The following is a 19673-nucleotide window of genomic DNA, read 5'->3' as shown; positions in this document are numbered from 1 at the left end:
CTCTAGAGGCGGTAATCATGCTGGGTTTAGCTGGATTACGTGAACTAATAGTTTACAATGATGTTGATTTGACATCATCAAGCACGTTTTCATATGGCAATGTGCAATGCTAATATTGAGTGCACTTTGGTATACGTACAATGACTAAAACATTAAGATCTACTCTATGAACAACTGAATCAGGCTAATATTGATAGAGAAACTATGAATACCAACACAAAGACGAAAGTAATTATTATTCCTTTAAATTACACATTCAATATCAAAAGTACATAACGTATAGTTGACCACAGTATTTGTACTTACTGATTACTGCAGCAGCGCCACCAATAATTCTACATGCAACACTGCCACCCTTGAAATCACATGGATCAGAGTCACTTACATTGATCCATTTACCTAACCATTCCGCAAATATCTGGGTCACATGATCTGCATCACTTCTGATTACAGACTCACGTATTATTGGTATTCCTAAATACAAAATGTATAATATTATCTACAATAATTGTAAATATTCCACTTAGCACAATCGTTGTTGTGTGTTTCAGGTGAATTATATCAAAAATATATTTCGGGTGGAATTATTTGAATATATCTCAGAAGGATACATGACAGTTGCAACATATGGAGCAGTGTGTCCTTACTCTTCTATTATTCCTTTAGGCCAATTCTCATTGTGACCTATATTCTACTATATTTTTTAGTAATTTGTTTAATTATAATGCTGTGAACCCCAAGTATGAATTTTGTACTTAATTGATCATATTTCTACGTTAATATAATGATGTAGAAAACGTGTCACACCAATGTACAATGCACGAATATAATAATTATCTATATAGAAACTAGACAATCCATGTTGAATGAAGAGTACTCAGTCTCTAAGTGTAAAATAAATGTGATTAGATTGTTCCATTGTCGTCTATGAAACATTGGCAGTATTATCTATGGGTTAATTATAATATTATACATGTATATTGCCAACTATGGGATTAATTGTAGTATGAAACATTGGCAGTATTTTCTATGGGTTAATTATAATAATATACATGTATATTGCCAACTATGAGATTAATTGTAGTATGAAACATTGGCAGTATTATCTATGGGTTAATTATAATAGTATTCATGTATATTGCCAACTATGGGATTAATTGTATTATGAAACATTGGCAGTATTATCTATGGGTTAATTATAATAGTATACATGTATATTGCCTACTATGGGATTAATTGTAGTATGAAACATTGGCAGTATTATCTATGGGTTAATTATAATAGTATTCATGTATATTGCCATCTATAGGATTAATTGTAGTATGAAACATTGGCAGTATTATCTATGGGTTAATTATAATGGTATACATGTATATTGCCATCTATGGGATTAATTGTAGTATGAAACATTGGCAGTATTATCTATGGGTTAATTATAATGGTATACATGTATATTGCCATCTATGGGATTAACTGTAGTATGAAACATTGGCAGTATTATCCATGGGTTAATTATAATGGTATACATGTATATTGCCATCTATGGGATTAATTGTAGTATGAAACATTGGCAGTATTATCTATGGGTTAATTATAATGGTATACATGTATATTGCCATCTGTGGGATTAATTCAAGTATGAAACATTGGCAGTATTATCTATGGGTTAATTATAATGGTATACATGTATATTGCCATCTATGGGATTAATTGTAGTATGAAACATTGGCAGTATTATCTATGGGTTAATTATAATAGTATACATGTATATTGTCATCTATGGGATTAATTGTAGTATGAAACTTTGGCAGTATTATCTATGGGTTAATTATAATAGTATACATGTATATTGTCATCTATGGGATTAATTGTAGTATGAAACTTTGGGTCTATGAAGAATTTAAGTGTTGTATGAAGCCTCAATACAAAGTGATTGTAATAAAGTGTTTGCATGTTTTTAAATTCATGTCACTGTTCCCTCTGTTATATACGAATGAGATGATATGAATGTGTTTACATATACCATACCTTCGTTTTGAAGTTGTCCACCTGAAGATAAAAATACATATAGACACATGTTTATTCCAATATATTGATATGTCATGGTGTAAATGGGATATGTATAGGGTTCAATGTGCATTTGTTGTTTTCCAAGATCGTCTATCTAGTCACTTTTATATTCAGTTAGGGAGTGGCAAGGTGTACATCTGCTTACAGTAGCCAAGCACTTTGCCATAGTCGTGAGTTGGAAGCTTGTATTACATGTCCATACGTCACTGTGTCGTTAGAGAATGTGCTCTTTTAAGCAGCGATGCCGATCTGCAGCGAAATAACGCCACAGAGATTATGTTTTTGCAATAAATTTACCTATCTGTCTGATTGTAGGCAAAGTAAACAAAAATTCTCATGACGTTTTAGTCGAGATTGCTAGAGATACAATGTCAAATTCATTAATTGGTTGATAGGTTTCCCTTGACACATGGTCCAATCAATTAAATTAAATATATGGATTTGAAATGGAAACGAAATTTCGGAAATAAATTTGCAGTTATAACTTAAGCAGTTCTGTATTTATTCTCAGGTTGATCGTGACACGTGAAACACTCCATTAGACATAAGTAGAGATGTGGATCAAGTTTCGACGGAAACAACAATTCGGAGACTGATGTTTCATTTATAACTCAAAGATTATGGATTGATTCTCATGTTTTCAAAATAGGTTGCCTTAGATGCAAGAACCGATCGATAAGACAAATGGTTGATTATTCAACGATAACAGACAGTGAAAATTGTCTAATTGCATTATAGAAAACCCCAAAACCGAAGTATCCATGATTGCTGAGTATAAGACAACAGAACCCATAATAGAATATCTATTATTTTCACTCAGAATGATACGTACGGTGGCTATCGTGCAAAACAACAGGAAAGGTGCATTTATTATTGCAAACATTGATATCACTGTAGGACAAGTTAGGTTAATTTAGTATATTCAAAGGTCATATTCAGTGATGAGACGCTTCTTATAACATTAAGCATAGACATAATGGCGTATTGGCCGGTAATAATGATAGATTACCACAGAAAGTAACCAGAAGTCTTGACGAGGGTTGGGAAGAAACTGCCAATATTTTCTATTATTATAATTGTTTGTTCGAAATAAATGCGAATTTTCACCAAATATATATTGAATAGCTATAATAGCAGATAGCCAAGATTAATTAGCTATAATATGCAGGTAGGCAAGATAATTAGCTATAATATGCAGGTAGCCAAGATAAATTAGCTATAATATGCAGGTAGCCAAGATAAATTAGCTGTAATATGCAGGTAGCCAAGATAAATTAGCTATAATATGCAGGTGGCCAAGATAAATTAGCTATAATATGCAGGTAGCCAAGATTAATTAGCTATAATATGAAGGTAGGCAAGATAATTAGCTATAATGTGCAGGTAGCCAAGATTAATTAGCTATAATATGCAGGTAGCCAAGATAAATTAGCTATAATATGCAGGTGGCCAAGATAAATTAGCTATAATATGATGGTAGCCAGGATAAATTAGTTATAATAGCAGATAGCCAAGATAGTTATCTATAATATGCAGGTAGCCAAGATAGTTAGCTATAATATGCAGGTAGCCAAGATAAATTAGCTATAATATGCAGGTAGCCAAGATAAATTAGCTATAATATGCAGGTAGCCAAGATAGTTAGCTATAATATGCAGGTAGCCAAGATAAATTAGTTATAATATGCAGGTAGCCAAGATAGTTATCTATAATATGCAGGTAGCCAAGATAGTTAGCTATAATATGCAGGTAGCCAAGATAAATTAGCTATTATATGCAGGTAGCCAACATAAATTAGCTATAATATGCAGGTAGCCAAGATAGTTAGCTATAATATGCAGGTAGACAAGATAATTAGCTATAATATGCAGGTAGCCAAGATTAATTAGCTATAATATGCAGGAAAACAAACAGAGTTAGTTATAATATGCAGGTAGGCAAGATGATTAGCTATAATATGCAGGTAGCCAAAATAAATTAGCTATAATATGCGGGTAGCCAAGATAGTTAGCTATAAAATGCAGGTAGCCAAGATTAATTAGCTATAATATGCAGGAAAACAAAGATAGTTAGCTATAATAGCAGACAGCCAAGATAAATTAGCTATAATATACAGGTAGCCAAGATTAATTAGCTATAATATGCAGGTAGCCAAGATAAATTAGCTATAATATGCAGGTAGCCAAGATTAAATAGCTATAATATGCAGGTAGCCAAGATAGTTATCTATAATATGCAGGTAGCCAAGATAGTTAGCTATAATATGCAGGTAGCCAAGATAGTTAGTTGTAATATGCAGGTAGCCAAGATAAGTTAGCTATAATATGAAGGTAGGCAAGATAGTTAGCTATAATATGCAGGTAGCCAAGATAAGTTAGCTATAATATGCAGGTAGCCAAGATAGTTAGCTGTAATATGCAGGTAGCCAAGATAAGTTAGCTATAATATGCAGGTAGCCAAGATAGTTAGCTATAATATGCAGGTAGCCAAGATAAGTTAGCTATAATATGCAGGTAGCCAAGATAGTTAGCTGTAATATGCAGATAGCCAAGATAAGTTAGCTATAATATGCAGGTAGCCAAGATTGATTAGCTATAATATGCAGGTAGTCAAGATAGTTAGCTATAATATGCAGGTAACCAAGATAGTTAGCTATTATATGCAGGTAGCCAAGATTAATTAGCTATAATATGCAGGTAGCCAAGATAAATTAGTTATAATATGCAGGTAGCCAAGATAGTTATCTATAATATGCAGGTAGCCAAGATAGTTAGCTATAATATGCAGGTAGCCAAGATAAATTAGCTATAATGTGCAGGTAGCCAAGATAAATTAGCTATAATATGCAGGTAGCCAAGATAAATTAGTTATAATATGCAGGTTGCCAAAATAGTTATCTATAATATGCAGGTAGCCAAGATAGTTAGCTATAATATGCAGGTAGCCAAGATAAATTAGCTATTATATGCAGGTAGCCAAGATAAATTAGCTATAATATGCAGGTAGCCAAGATAGTTGGCTATAATATGCAGGTAGGCAAGATAATTAGCTATAATATGCAGGTAGCCAAGATTAATTAGCTATAATATGCAGGAAAACAAACATAGTTAGCTATAATATGGAGGTAGGCAAGATAATTAGCTATAATATGCAGGTAGCCAAAATAAATTAGCTGTAATATGCGGGTAGCCAAGATAGTTAGCTATAAAATGCAGGTAGCCAAGATTAATTAGCTATAATATGCAGGAAAACAAACATAGTTAGCTATAATAGCAGATAGCCAAGATAAATTAGCTATAATATACAGGTAGCCAAGATTAATTAGCTATAATATGCAGGTAGCCAAGATAAATTAGCTATAATATGCAGGTAGCCAAGATTAATTAGCTATAATATGCAGGTAGCCAAGATAGTTATCTATAATATGCAGGTAGCCAAGATAGTTAGCTATAATATGCAGGTAACAAGATAGTTAGCTATAATATGCAGGTAGCCAAGATAAATTAGCTATAATATGCAGGTAGCCAAGATAAATTAGCTATAATATGCAGGTAGCCAAGATAGTTAGCTATAATATGCAGGTAGCCAAGATAAATTAGTTATAATATGCAGGTAGCCAAGATAGTTATCTATAATATGCAGGTAGCCAAGATAGTTAGCTATAATATGCAGGTAGCCAAGATAAATTAGCTATTATATGCAGGTAGCCAACATAAATTAGCTATAATATGCAGGTAGCCAAGATAGTTAGCTATAATATGCAGGTAGACAAGATAATTAGCTATAATATGCAGGTAGCCAAGATTAATTAGCTATAATATGCAGGAAAACAAACAGAGTTAGTTATAATATGCAGGTAGGCAAGATGATTAGCTATAATATGCAGGTAGCCAAAATAAATTAGCTATAATATGCGGGTAGCCAAGATAGTTAGCTATAAAATGCAGGTAGCCAAGATTAATTAGCTATAATATGCAGGAAAACAAACATAGTTAGCTATAATAGCAGACAGCCAAGATAAATTAGCTATAATATACAGGTAGCCAAGATTAATTAGCTATAATATGCAGGTAGCCAAGATAAATTAGCTATAATATGCAGGTAGCCAAGATTAAATAGCTATAATATGCAGGTAGCCAAGATAGTTATCTATAATATGCAGGTAGCCAAGATAGTTAGCTATAATATGCAGGTAGCCAAGATAGTTAGCTGTAATATGCAGGTAGCCAAGATAAGTTAGCTATAATATGAAGGTAGGCAAGATAGTTAGCTATAATATGCAGGTAGCCAAGATAAGTTAGCTATAATATGCAGGTAGCCAAGATAGTTAGCTGTAATATGCAGGTAGCCAAGATAAGTTAGCTATAATATGCAGGTAGCCAAGATAGTTAGCTATAATATGCAGGTAGCCAAGATAAGTTAGCTATAATATGCAGGTAGCCAAGATAGTTAGCTGTAATATGCAGGTAGCCAAGATAAGTTAGCTATAATATGCAGGTAGCCAAGATTGATTAGCTATAATATGCAGGTAGTCAAGATAGTTAGCTATAATATGCAGGTAGCCAAGATAGTTAGCTATTATATGCAGGTAGCCAAGATTAATTAGCTATAATATGCAGGTAGCCAAGATAAATTAGTTATAATATGCAGGTAGCCAAGATAGTTATCTATAATATGCAGGTAGCCAAGATAGTTAGCTATAATATGCAGGTAGCCAAGATAAATTAGCTATAATGTGCAGGTAGCCAAGATAAATTAGCTATAATATGCAGGTAGCCAAGATAGTTAGCCATAATATGCAGGTAGCCAAGATAAATTAGTTATAATATGCAGGTTGCCAAAATAGTTATCTATAATATGCAGGTAGCCAAGATAGTTAGCTATAATATGCAGGTAGCCAAGATAAATTAGCTATTATATGCAGGTAGCCAAGATAAATTAGCTATAATATGCAGGTAGCCAAGATAGTTGGCTATAATATGCAGGTAGGCAAGATAATTAGCTATAATATGCAGGTAGCCAAGATTAATTAGCTATAATATGCAGGAAAACAAACATAGTTAGCTATAATATGGAGGTAGGCAAGATAATTAGCTATAATATGCAGGTAGCCAAAATAAATTAGCTGTAATATGCGGGTAGCCAAGATAGTTAGCTATAAAATGCAAGTAGCCAAGATTAATTAGCTATAATATGCAGGAAAACAAACATAGTTAGCTATAATAGCAGATAGCCAAGATAAATTAGCTATAATATACAGGTAGCCAAGATTAATTAGCTATAATATGCAGGTAGCCAAGATAAATTAGCTATAATATGCAGGTAGCCAAGATTAATTAGCTATAATATGCAGGTAGCCAAGATAGTTATCTATAATATGCAGGTAGCCAAGATAGTTAGCTATAATATGCAGGTAACAAGATAGTTAGCTATAATATGCAGGTAGCCAAGATAAATTAGCTATAATATGAAGGTAGGCAAGATAAATTAGCTATAATATGCAGGTAGCCAAGATAGTTATCTATAATATGAAGGTAGGCAAGATAGTTAGCTATAATATGCAGGTAGCCAAGATTAATTAGCTATAATATGCAGGTAGCCAACATAAATTAGTTATAATATGCAGGTAGCCAAGATAGTTATCTATAATATGCAGGTAACCAAGATAGTTAGCTATAATATGCAGGTAGCCAAGATAAATTAGCTATAATGTGCAGGTAGCCAAGATAAATTAGCTATAATATGCAGGTAGCCAAGATAGTTAGCTATAATATGCAGGTAGCCAAGATAAATTAGTTATAAGATGCAGGTTGCCAAGATAGTTATCTATAATATGCAGGTAGCCAAGATAGTTAGCTATAATATGCAGGTAGCCAAGATAAATTAGCTTATTATATGCAGGTAGCCAAGATAGTTAGCTATAATATGCAGGTAGGCAAGATAGTTAGCTATAATATGCAGGTAGCCAAGATTAATTAGCTATAATATGCAGGTAGCCAAGATAGTTAGCTATAATATGCAGGTAGCCAAGATTAATTAGCTATAATATGCAGGTAGCCAAGATAAATTAGTTATAATATGCAGGTAGCCAAGATAGTTATCTATAATATGAAGGTAGGCAAGATAGTTAGCTATAATATGCAGGTAGCCAAGATTAATTAGCTATAATATGATGGTAGCCAGGATAGTTAGCTATAATATGCAGGTAGCCAAGATAGTTAGCTATAATATGCAGGTAGCCAAGATAAATTAGTTATAATATGCAGGTAGCCAAGATAGTTATCTATAATATGCAGGTAGCCAAGATAGTTAGCTATAATATGCAGGTAGCCAAGATTAATTAGCTATAATATGCAGGTAGCCAAGATAAATTAGTTATAATATGCAGGTAGCCAAGATAGTTATCTATAATATGCAGGTAACTAAGATAGTTAGCTATAATATGCAGGTAGCCAAGATAAATTAGCTATAATGTGCAGGTAGCCAAGATAAATTAGCTATAATATGCAGGTAGCCAAGATAGTTAGCTATAATATGCAGGTAGCCAAGATAAATTAGTTATAATATGCAGGTTGCCAAGATAGTTATCTATAATATGCAGGTAGCCAAGATAGTTAGCTATAATATGCAGGTAGCCAAGATAAATTAGCTTATTATATGCAGGTAGCCAAGATAAATTAGCTATAATATGCAGGTAGCCAAGATAGTTGGCTATAATATGCAGGTAGGCAAGATAATTAGCTATAATATGCAGGTAGCCAAGATTAATTAGCTATAATATGCAGGAAAACAAACATAGTTAGCTATAATATGCAGGTAGGCAAGATAATTAGCTATAATATGCAGGTAGCCAAAATAAATTAGCTATAATATGCGGGTAGCCAAGATAGTTAGCTATAAAATGCAGGTAGCCAAGATTAATTAGCTATAATATGCAGGAAAACAAACATAGTTAGCTATAATAGCAGATTAATTAACTATAATATGCAGGTAGCCAAGATAGTTATCTATAATATGCAGGTAGCCAAGATAGTTAGCTATAATATGCAGGTAGCCAAGATAAATTAGCTATAATATGCAGGTAGCCAAGATTAATTAGCTATAATATGCAGGTAGCCAAGATATTTAGCTATAATATGCAGGTAGACAAGATAAATTAGCTATAATATGCAAGTAGCCAAGATAAATTAGCTATAATATGCAGGTAGCCAAGATAGTTATCTATAATATGCAGGTAGCCAAGATAATTAGCTATAATATGCAGGTAGCCAAGATAGTTAGCTATAATATGCAGGTAGCCAAGATAAATTAGCTATAATATGCAGGTAGCTAAGATAATTTAGCTATAATATGCAGGTAGCCAAGATAAATTAGCTATAATATGCAGGTAGCCAACATAATTAGCTATAATATACAAGTAGTCAATATCAACATGCATTATTAGATGTTCTCATCCATAATGCTTCTTCTTAAATTACGTCAGCACATGAGTTGAGATGAATTGAAATTACCTTGTATTGGATTGAAACATTTCTTAAATTCAGTTGTTTGTCCAACACACCCACTACTTGCATATGTATGTTGTTGTACACAGTGTCTATTTCTTTCATGATAACCAACACCAGTAGTCGTGCTGCATTCGCTCCAAGACGTCCATAAACTCCAAACGTCATCAGTAACTACAATGCGATGTTAACGATTAATAATCAACTAATTCCAATATCTCTCAAATAATTAGGAGTACGTAGCAATACTCCCCAAACATCACAACTTACCAGTTTCTTTCAAAATGACAAGAGGCGTTGGATTACATGGAAAAAATAAAGCGCATATTTGGTTTTATTTACTTTTTTCACAATTAAAATCCAATCAGTTGGTTGAATGCTACATACCTGGAATATCACAATTCTTTCCTGTGAATCCATCAACAGCTCTACAAGTACATACGTAATCATCACGTGACAGTGCGACACACCATCCGTGGTCATTGCAGGGATTGCTGATACATGGATTCTGAAAACATATCATTTAAAGGTTAAATGAGAAAGAAATGTTGTCAAAATTGCATCTGGATTTCTATGAGTTAATTAACTGAAGACTATTATAATAGAGTTTGATTTTGTGTCACCCTTTAGGGATGGTTTAATTGCCTCCTTAAATCACATTCGTGTTGTGGTCCTGTAACTAAACGAAATGTTCGATAATGAATGTGTATAGTGTTCCTTCTTAACAATAAATATGATTATAACTATGTTATATAAACTTAATGCACATTTTCAAGTTGATGAATCAGTTTTTCTATGACACCATTAATATCGCATAATGTCTTGATAGTAATATTTAATATCGTGAGAAATAACCACGCTATACTCGAACACATATATACGCATGTAGTACGTGTTTACTATAATTTGACATAGTATTTACCTTGCTGTTTATTCGGTGTTATTCAAGTTGCTTACATTACTTTCTATATATGCAGCAACTATGAGTTTAAAATTATTACTCAGTACTTATTTATTGTTATAATGCTGTACCGGCTGTACTTTGCCGCAATGTCTGGCTACGCCGAGTGGCGTAGATCGTGTGCACGGGTTTCATGTCCTGTGCACGTAATCTCCACAACTATGAGTAAAATAATAATAATAACTAGAACAGACTATAAATAGAACATAGTCAAATACTATTCTATGAAACAAAATTAAAAAAAGAAGAAATAATGAAAATAAATTTAGAAAATGGCGCTTTCATTTTCGTCTTGTATGACGACCTTTCTCTATCATTAAATAATGATCACTAATTCTTAGTTTGCATATATATTTTCTATAAATTGGATTGTTAATTGTTGTCCTTTCTTGAATTTGATGTATATTCTTAATTTATTATTTTCCTCAGATTTAGATTTTTCTGAAGTGATTGCTTTTCTCCACAAATCTACATAACTGGCTTCTATTTGATCACTTATGTGATGTATGCTTTTCTTGGTCTCTTTCCAATAATTATTAATTTCACTTTCGCCTATTAATTCTTGTATTGATTTTGCCCATTATGATTGATCTATTGATCAATTACAGGAAATTGCATCATTTACTAGTTTGTTTCCATTTTTGTTAAATATTTTATACCAATATCTGACCATAATTTTGTTAATGAAAGCTGAGATTGGGTATCTGCCCAATCCCTCATGAACTGCTGGGTTTGATGCTGTCTGGTTAACTTTTAGAAGCATATTACAAAATTTCAAATTTAATTTTTCTATGTATGTTTTATCTGTATACGTCTCTGAACCCCATCATATTTCACATCCATAAGTTGGTCTTATTATATGGTCAAAAATGTTGATCCAAGTTGCTATGTTGATATTTGTTGATGTGCTGATTATTTTGTTGATATAGCTAAATGTTTTCTGATATAAATGCTTTTTTGCTAGATCAAACTTATAAAAGGAAAGATGACTGTCAGTTTTCAGTATGCAAATGACACTCAAGCGTGAAACATCGCTTCGGGGTGCTCCGCAAAATCACTCTTTTTCGACAATATTAACGCCTGTGGTGCGTTATTTTCATGTCGCACACAAACATGAATATATCCGCAATACAAATTCGATGTTAATTTACAAGCGATGTCAATGTGAATTCCGCATAAAAGCGATGGGAAAGCCGGCCCAAGCGAGTGTGGATGACACGAGCTGAGGTGTGCGTAAACATTCCAATAACTTCCTTAGTGTATGTGCGCAAAAAAGACGTTCGCGGTTGCAAGGCTTGCAAACTTGCTCGATTCTTATTTTTTCCAGCGAAAACAGAGGTGAACTAGGTCAGTTACGAGAATCGAAAAATATAGTTTTCACCCCATTGTCGATGACAAGACGAACCAAGATGTGGATACTGGCCTAGATTAGTTCATTGGCGCCGTGACGAGCCTGGTCATGATAACATAATAATAACGGGGTTCGTTCCAGGAACTCGTCAACATATACGTCCCCGTCAATATGAATATGCTTCTCGAATTTAATATATAACGTTCTCGACAATTTAAAAAGTACAAATGTGTCTCGAAATGAATAAGAAAAATGTTATGTTCCCTGAAATATATCCCCGCAATGAAGTGATTGTTGACCGACAACATTTCGTAAAAAAGGGTATGTGTGTTCATGTTTTGTACGTTACATCATCCATGGTTACATATATTCGTGTATATTTGGCGTCGGGCAACTGGGTATGCCCGTGCCACGCAGCCGTGTCATTTTCTTTTATTTGTTGGAGTTTTGTTCCACGTTGCATAACGTCGTTATTGCCTAGCCGACAAGACACATTATGGCAAACGTTGTACTATCATAATGCGATACTACTACTAATACTGATGGTACTCAAAAAAGATCTTGTTAAAACAGCCCAATTAGTTAATAAATTTCCTTTCGATACTAGGTTGAGAGACTTATTTTATGGAAGAAAGAAGAAATTTAAAAAACTAATTAAATTAAAGAAAAAACAAGAAGAAAACTTAATTGTGAATGAACTTATTAACTTAAATAATACTAACCCTAATCAATTTTGGTAAGTTATTAATCAATTAAGAGAATCAACTCATGAACAGGCAAGCCATATTTCACCAGAGGAATGGAATAGGTATACAGTAAATTAAATGCCTGTGAGACCAATAACAATTATCATAATAACATAATTTCTGAAATTACATCACTTGAAAATAGGGAACATTTAGCAACTAAATTGAATAGCACAATTACAGATAAAGACATTAAATTAGCTATTAAAAAACTTAAGTCAAAAAAGGCAGCAGGGTATGATGGATACTGTCCAGAATTATTGAAACAAAGTTCAGATTTCTTGATTAAACCACTACAAAAACTTTACAACCTCATCCTGGATTCAGGTATTTACCCAGATATCTGGAACATCAGTATCATATCACATATTTTTAAGAAGGGAGATAGAGCAGAGCCTGGTAATTATAGGAGAGTATCTGTTTCCAGTTGTGTGGGTAAGACATTTTGTGTTATTATGAATAATAGAATTCAACAGTTTATTGACAAAAACAATATTTTACATTCCAACCAAGCTGGCTTTCGAAAAGGTTTCCGCACCACTGATCATATTTTCACTCTAAAAACAATTGTACATAAGTATCTAAAGCAAAATGGAAGACTATACACTTGTTTCATAGACTTCCAGAAAGCTTTCGATACTATTTGGAGAAATGGTTTATTTTACAAACTTCTGAACAGTGGTATAGACGGGATAATTTATAATATTATTAAATATATGTACTTAAATACAAAGGCCTGCATACGATTTGGAAACAAGACTTCTTCTGTTTTTGAGACAACCAAGGGAGTAAAACAAAGCTGTGTAATCAGCCCTATGCTTTTTAACATCTATATTAATGACTTAAATGATGTATTACAGGATAGTTCAATAGACCATGTTTCACTAAATGACACTAAAATTAGCTCACTCTTCTATGCAAATGACCTAGTTTTACTTTCCACAACAAACACTGGTCTTCAAAAAGCATTAGATATTTTATCAGACTATTGTTCTAATTGGAAACTTAGTGTCAATTTAACAAAAACAAAAATTGTTATTTTCAGTAAAAGAGTTTTAAAAACACATGATAAATTCCTATATCTTGGAAATCATATCAACTGTGTTAACTCCTATAATTTCTTAGGTGTTACAATGCAGTCCAATGGGAAATTTACTGAAGCCAGACAAAACATGGCAGACAAAGCCAACAGAGCCTTATATGCAATGTTAAGACACATTCCACCTGAATGCGACTGTAAAACATTTATCTATCTGTTCAGAACATGTATTCTTCCAGTACTCATTTATGGTTCAGAAATTTGGGGAATTGAAGTTTTGGATGAAAACAAATGGGACAAAACTACAAGTGAAAAACTACATTTGAAATTATGTAGAAATATTCTAGGCCTAAATAAATTTGGTGCAAATTTAGCTTGTATGGCAGAGTTGGGCTGTTTCCCATTACTAATAGACACCAAGAAAAACCTTATCAAGTATTGGTTACGCATACAAGGGCTTCCAGACAAATGTCTTACAAAACAAGCATATTATGAACAAATGAAATTCAATTTACCATGGTGTTCATCGGTTCAGAATTTAGGTATTGACTCAAGAATTCAAACTAGTAAAACAGATTTGAATATGAAGAACATTGATAAGACTTTAAATAAAAGAAAACTATATTACATTTTGGAAACAGAATGTCAATCAAGAAAACACAAAACTAAGAACATATGCAAAATTCAAAAACACTATTGAAAAAGGAAGGCACACACAGCCAAAAACTCCCATTGAAAAAATAATTTGTAATATGTGTTCCCAAAATAAAATAGAAGATGAAGTTCACTTCCTTTTAGAACGTGATCGGTACAAATATATTAGACATGAATTGCTCACAGAAATTACATTAACTAATGCAGGAGATAAATTGAGTAATTTTATATTTTTGATGAGCAACAAGGACTCTAAGGCAATTAAATGTATGGGGACCTATCTACTTAAAGCCATGGAGTACAGAAAACTTTAACGTATCTATTTATATTGTATTGTAATTGTGTTGTGTATGGATAAATTTATTGCTTTTTTAAAAAAAGAAATATTGTAATTTCTAAGGATGCAATAAAACTTGATTATTATTATTATTATTATTACATTGTGTAGGTCATTCAAATAAACCACAATTATTTATGACGATGTGCTGTTTCATGCAAGCACGGAACTAAATAAGAAGCTCCATGATGCAAGTAAGAAAAATGCTTTCAAAAGATTGCGAGGCCCCGTGAGCTTTGAACAACGCGATTCAATAAGTCTTTTCAAATCGGATAATAGCGTACGGTAATACATGATGTTAGCTTATGGAATTAACACCTTTGGTTGAAATGATAACAGCTGTGTACTAAGTAAACAACTGGGTTGACCATGCAAATTACATTTCCCATGACGCACTGGTGCAATCCCTGGGATTGCGGTACCGCGCTTTAAAGGCCCGGGTATACTATAAATACGCTTCTAAACAATAGGGATTATTTGCATAAAAGTCACGCTGTAGTAAGCAGCTTCAGCCAAGCTCCGGTAAAATTATTTTGTTAACGTGACTACTAAATCTGACCATTACAGTCACGCTAACTGTAGGTGAACAAGTGACTAAACATATTTATTTTAGATAATACAAGCTCTGATTTTCTTTATTTAACCGACCTCTTACACATTAGGAAATGTAAACTAGTCGGCAGCAGCATTTATGCGAGTGAAAAGGTGAACGCTGTGCAGTGAATATTCTTTTATTGTTGACCGTATCGAGTTTGACAGCATACGTGATTCGTGGTCATCGCCGTGGAATCAACGATTCGAGGGTGGCAAATGGATATGATACGTCAATTCTGCATATCAGATGAACGCTATCGTTGAACGTAATTAAAAGAAATGTTCAATGCCACATCACTTTGTAACACGTTTCATATTGGCTTGTCATTACGGAATGTATATGCAGCTCAGATATATGGAAGCTTAGACCTAAGGTCAATGATGGAAGCAAGTCTGGCTGAATTTTGAGAAAACAAATCAGCACAGAACAAAGATATTTATAAAAAAAAAATACAACAGCATCACCGTAAAAATAAATGTAGCTGAAAACAAGGTGAAAACAAAACTTTGCACACCAGTTCTACTTTCCTTTCTCTTGCGTTTCAATGATTAACCCCATAAGTTAATTCGCGGGATGGGTGATTTTTCTAATTACATCCATTCAATAAAAAACATATTTAAAAAACTGAAAAACACATGGCCGATGGCAATTAAATGCATGTTCGATCGGGCATCGATAATTAATTAATACTTGTTAATTAATAATCTGTTATATTTACGCTATTGTTGCATCGCTGTCAATTTAACGACGGTTAAAATAAGATCCTGGTTGGCTTAATTTTTTTAATGTTTTTTATGTAATTACTATAATTATTATTTATTTTAATTATTTGTTGGCGTTACAATTATTTTGCCGCAAGAATGGTTTTGTTCGTGAAAGACACTGGTGGCCTACACGAACATTCTTGCGGCAAGTGAGTCATGTCATGTATTTATTCTGAGTTTTGTAATAGCAGCCTTATGATTTGAATTTTTGATTGTGGTGATATATTTTTCATATGCAAATTCTGTTTTAATTTTCCTATAGGTTCGTAACTTGTTTTTGTGGTTTTTACCTTTATTGTCATCGTGTAATGTTTGTGTGCTATGTATTTCAAAGGATTGTTCTAGTTTGCGCGTTACTGTTTTTTTGTCATCCAGAGATTTGTGGTTTTTCCAAATATTTCCCATATTTTTAAATTTTCTAAAATTTGTTTTATGTATGTTACCCAGTTTTCTTTTCCTTTTTTATTGAGATGTATTCCAAGATTGTAAGCTTCATGTACTAGAGAATTTGGGTTAGAATTATTTATTTTGATCTAATTATTTGATCATATATTTTAAGCTTGTTGCTAGGAGTGGATATCTTCCCAACTCTAGTAGGTGCCAAATTACTTGCTTTGCTATTTACTTTTAGAAGGTATTTGCAGAAATGTATTTGTACTTTTTCCATTGGTGTAGACAGATTTGCCATAAGACGTGATTTATTGATGTTCTCGCTCGTCCAAATTTCACTGCAGTGAAGCATAATTGGTTTTATAATTGCATCGAACATTTTTAAGTATGTTTTGATTGGAATCAATTTTTCTGAGAATAGCATTTGTTTCGTTTTGAAACATGCCTTCATTGCTCTAGCTCTGAGGTCTTCTTGTGCTCTGGTGATTTTACCTGATTTATGTAATTTTATGTAGTTTATTCGGTCATATATTGGTAGTTTTCAACTTTAAATTGAAAATTTTCGATTTTAAAATGACAATTTTTAACTAAAAATGGAATTATTCGGTCACAAATTGATAATTTTTAACTTTAAATTGAAAATTTTCGATTTTAAAATAACAATTTTTAACTAAAAATGGAATTATTCGGTCATAAATTGATAATTTTCAACTTAAATTGAAAATTTTCGATTTTAAAATGACAATTTTTAACTAAAAATGGAATTATTCGGTCATAAATTGGTAATTTTCAACTTTAAATTGAAAAATTTCGATTTTGAAATGACAATTTTTAACTAAAAATGGAATTATTCGGTCATAAATTGATAATTGTCAACTTTAAATTGACAATTTTCGATTTTAAAATGACAATTTTTAACTAAAATGGAATTATTCGGTCATAAATTGGTAATTTTCAACTTTAAATTGAAAATTTTCGATTATAAAATGACAATTTTTAACTAAAAATGGAATTATTCGGTCATAAATTGGTAATTTTCAACTTTAAATTGAAAATTTTCGATTTTAAAATGACAATTTTCGATTTTAAAATGACAATTTTAAACTAAAAATAGAATTATTCAGTCATAAATTGGTAGTTTTCAACTTTAAAATGAAAATTTTCGATTATAAAATGACAATTTTTAAGTAAAAATGGAATTATTCGGTCATAAATTGGTAATTTTCAATTTTAAATTGAAAATTTTCGATTATAAAATGACAATTTTTAAGTAAAAATGGAATTATTCGGTCATAAATTGGTAGTTTTCAACTTTAAATTGAAAATGTTCGATTTTCTAAAAATGGAATTATTCCGTCATAAATTGGTAATTTTCAACTTTAAATTGAAAATTTTCGATTATAAAATGACAATTTTTAAGTAAAAATGGAATTATTCGGTCATAAATTGGTAGTTTTCAACTTTAAATTGAAAATTTTCGATTTTAAAATGACAATTTTTAACTAAAAATGGAATTATTCGGTCATAAATTGGTAATTTTCAACTTTAAATTGAAAATTTTCGATTATAAAATGACAATTTTTAAGTAAAAATGGAATTATTCGGTGATAAATTGGTAGTTTTCAACTTTAAATTGAAAATTTTCGATTTTAAAATGACAATTTTTAACTAAAAATGGAATTATTCGGTCATAAATTGGTAGTTTTCAACTTTAAATTGAACATTTTCAATTTTAAAATGACAATTTTAAATTTTAAAATGACAATTTTAAACTAAAAATGGAATTATTCGATCATAAATTGGTAATATTTCAAATTGAAAATTTTCGATTTTAAAATTACATGTACGTGTAGGTTTTTGAATTTTCAAGTTCCTTCCGTCAACATAGAATTTGAATTTGTCCTGTATTATCAGATACAAGGCCGAACGGCTTTTAAATTACTTAATCCCCCGACACATGGGTAACGTTTAAGATTATTAACTATTTCATGTGCTATCACGGGATATTGGAGTGATAATAAAGTCGAGTCCTGCTACTTCTATTTTGGCAAGAAAAAGTAAACTTAATTTGATAGACGCCTCACGGAACCTCCCATGATAGCCAAGTTTACAGGATTGTTACAGAAAAGCGCAAGGATTTGGGGTATGTACAGTCCATGCCATCGAACAATAAAATCTAGAAAAAATGACAAAATTCAAGGAAGTAAACTGCAAATCATAACCATAATCAAACACTGATTAATCCACACAGTATTTTACTTCACTCGCGAAAACAGGTTTCAAAACCTACAAACGACGAGACAAGGCATTGATGTAGATCTACAACGAGGTTGAAATACAATATTGATATATACCAACGTATGTAGTTGTTAAAGAGTGGCATACCTCAAACTATCCTACGTGCAATTTATTATAAACTATGTCAGACATTTACAAATAAAAACAAAGAATAATAAACAACAAATTTGCGCTTACTTTATTGTTGTCTTGTCGAACCATCTTTGGCTTGTCTTGAGTAATCCATCCAGTTCCTAAACAAGTAGAGTTACCATGTGAAATGTCACTGGCTGCAACTGTATATGCTTCACATATTCCATCTTTGTATCGAACTGACATACACATATCTCCATATGCAATACATGCAGACATACACATCTTGAAACTGGGGGCAGATATAACTTTGGATGGTGATGGGCACGTTGTCTCTTTAGCTGATCCAATATTAACGATGTAGAGTAAGGTAATGTTTAATAAACACGTTCTTGATAATACAGAGAACATCATGTTTCGTGAAACGTACTTCTTCATATCTACATTGCAAAGAATATTAAACTGCGTTTATGTTTTGATCTATTATAACATGTAGGCTGAAAACACTACACAACGGGTAAATGCTAACCTATCAGAAAGTAATATAATGCCGTTTTAAACACATAAAATCCCAATCCACGTGAAAATCATTATATAATACAATATAGTGAAAATTAGGTTAGATGATTTCAGAATTACCCCACTATTAGATGTTTTTTTAAAAAAAACATTGGTCTTGTCACCCCTCACGATAGTAGTATAATCCAAGAAAAGACTTAGAAATTGACACACAACAACGTGATATAAACAGATAATTAAGCTAATTACTTCCCCTCTTTAAATACACACAATTACGTGATGCATATGTCGAGTGTAAATCACGTGATGACATATTTCAACACAGTAATTAAATTGCGAATATTTATTATACATGCAACAAACAAGTGAGTC

At 32.1% G+C, this 19673-nt stretch overlaps 1 protein-coding gene across 1 annotated transcript; it reads right to left on the bottom strand.

The window, feature by feature from the left end:
• Positions 1 to 1963: 1963 nt before the first annotated feature.
• Positions 1964 to 19196, bottom strand: LOC146732303 (uncharacterized). The gene is made up of 4 exons (XM_085493067.1): positions 18888 to 19196; positions 9963 to 10083; positions 9582 to 9749; positions 1964 to 2049 (listed from the first exon to the last, which is right to left on the bottom strand). The coding sequence occupies exons 1-4, from the start codon at positions 19194 to 19196 to the stop codon at positions 1964 to 1966; spliced, it is 684 nt and encodes a 227-aa protein (XP_085349193.1).
• Between the last annotated feature and the right edge of the window lie 477 nt (positions 19197 to 19673).

This window comes from Saccoglossus kowalevskii, chromosome 18, assembly GCF_978046115.1.
Source record: "Saccoglossus kowalevskii chromosome 18, keSacKowa6.1, whole genome shotgun sequence".
NCBI lineage: Eukaryota > Metazoa > Hemichordata > Enteropneusta > Harrimaniidae > Saccoglossus > Saccoglossus kowalevskii.
The sequence above is the reverse complement of the archived record's forward strand: the minus strand, read 5'-3'. Positions and strand labels throughout refer to the sequence as shown.

Coding starts and splice junctions, on each gene's coding strand:
- LOC146732303 (XM_085493067.1), bottom strand. CDS start 19,196: ATGATGTTCTCTGTATTATCAAGAACGTGTTTATTAAACATTACCTTA. Junction 10,084..18,887: donor TTCGACAAGACAACAATAAA/GTAAGCGCAAAT, acceptor ATATGTTTTCAG/AATCCATGTATCAGCAATCC. Junction 2,050..9,581: donor ATGTTTCAATCCAATACAAG/GTAATTTCAATT, acceptor TTTTATCTTCAG/GTGGACAACTTCAAAACGAA.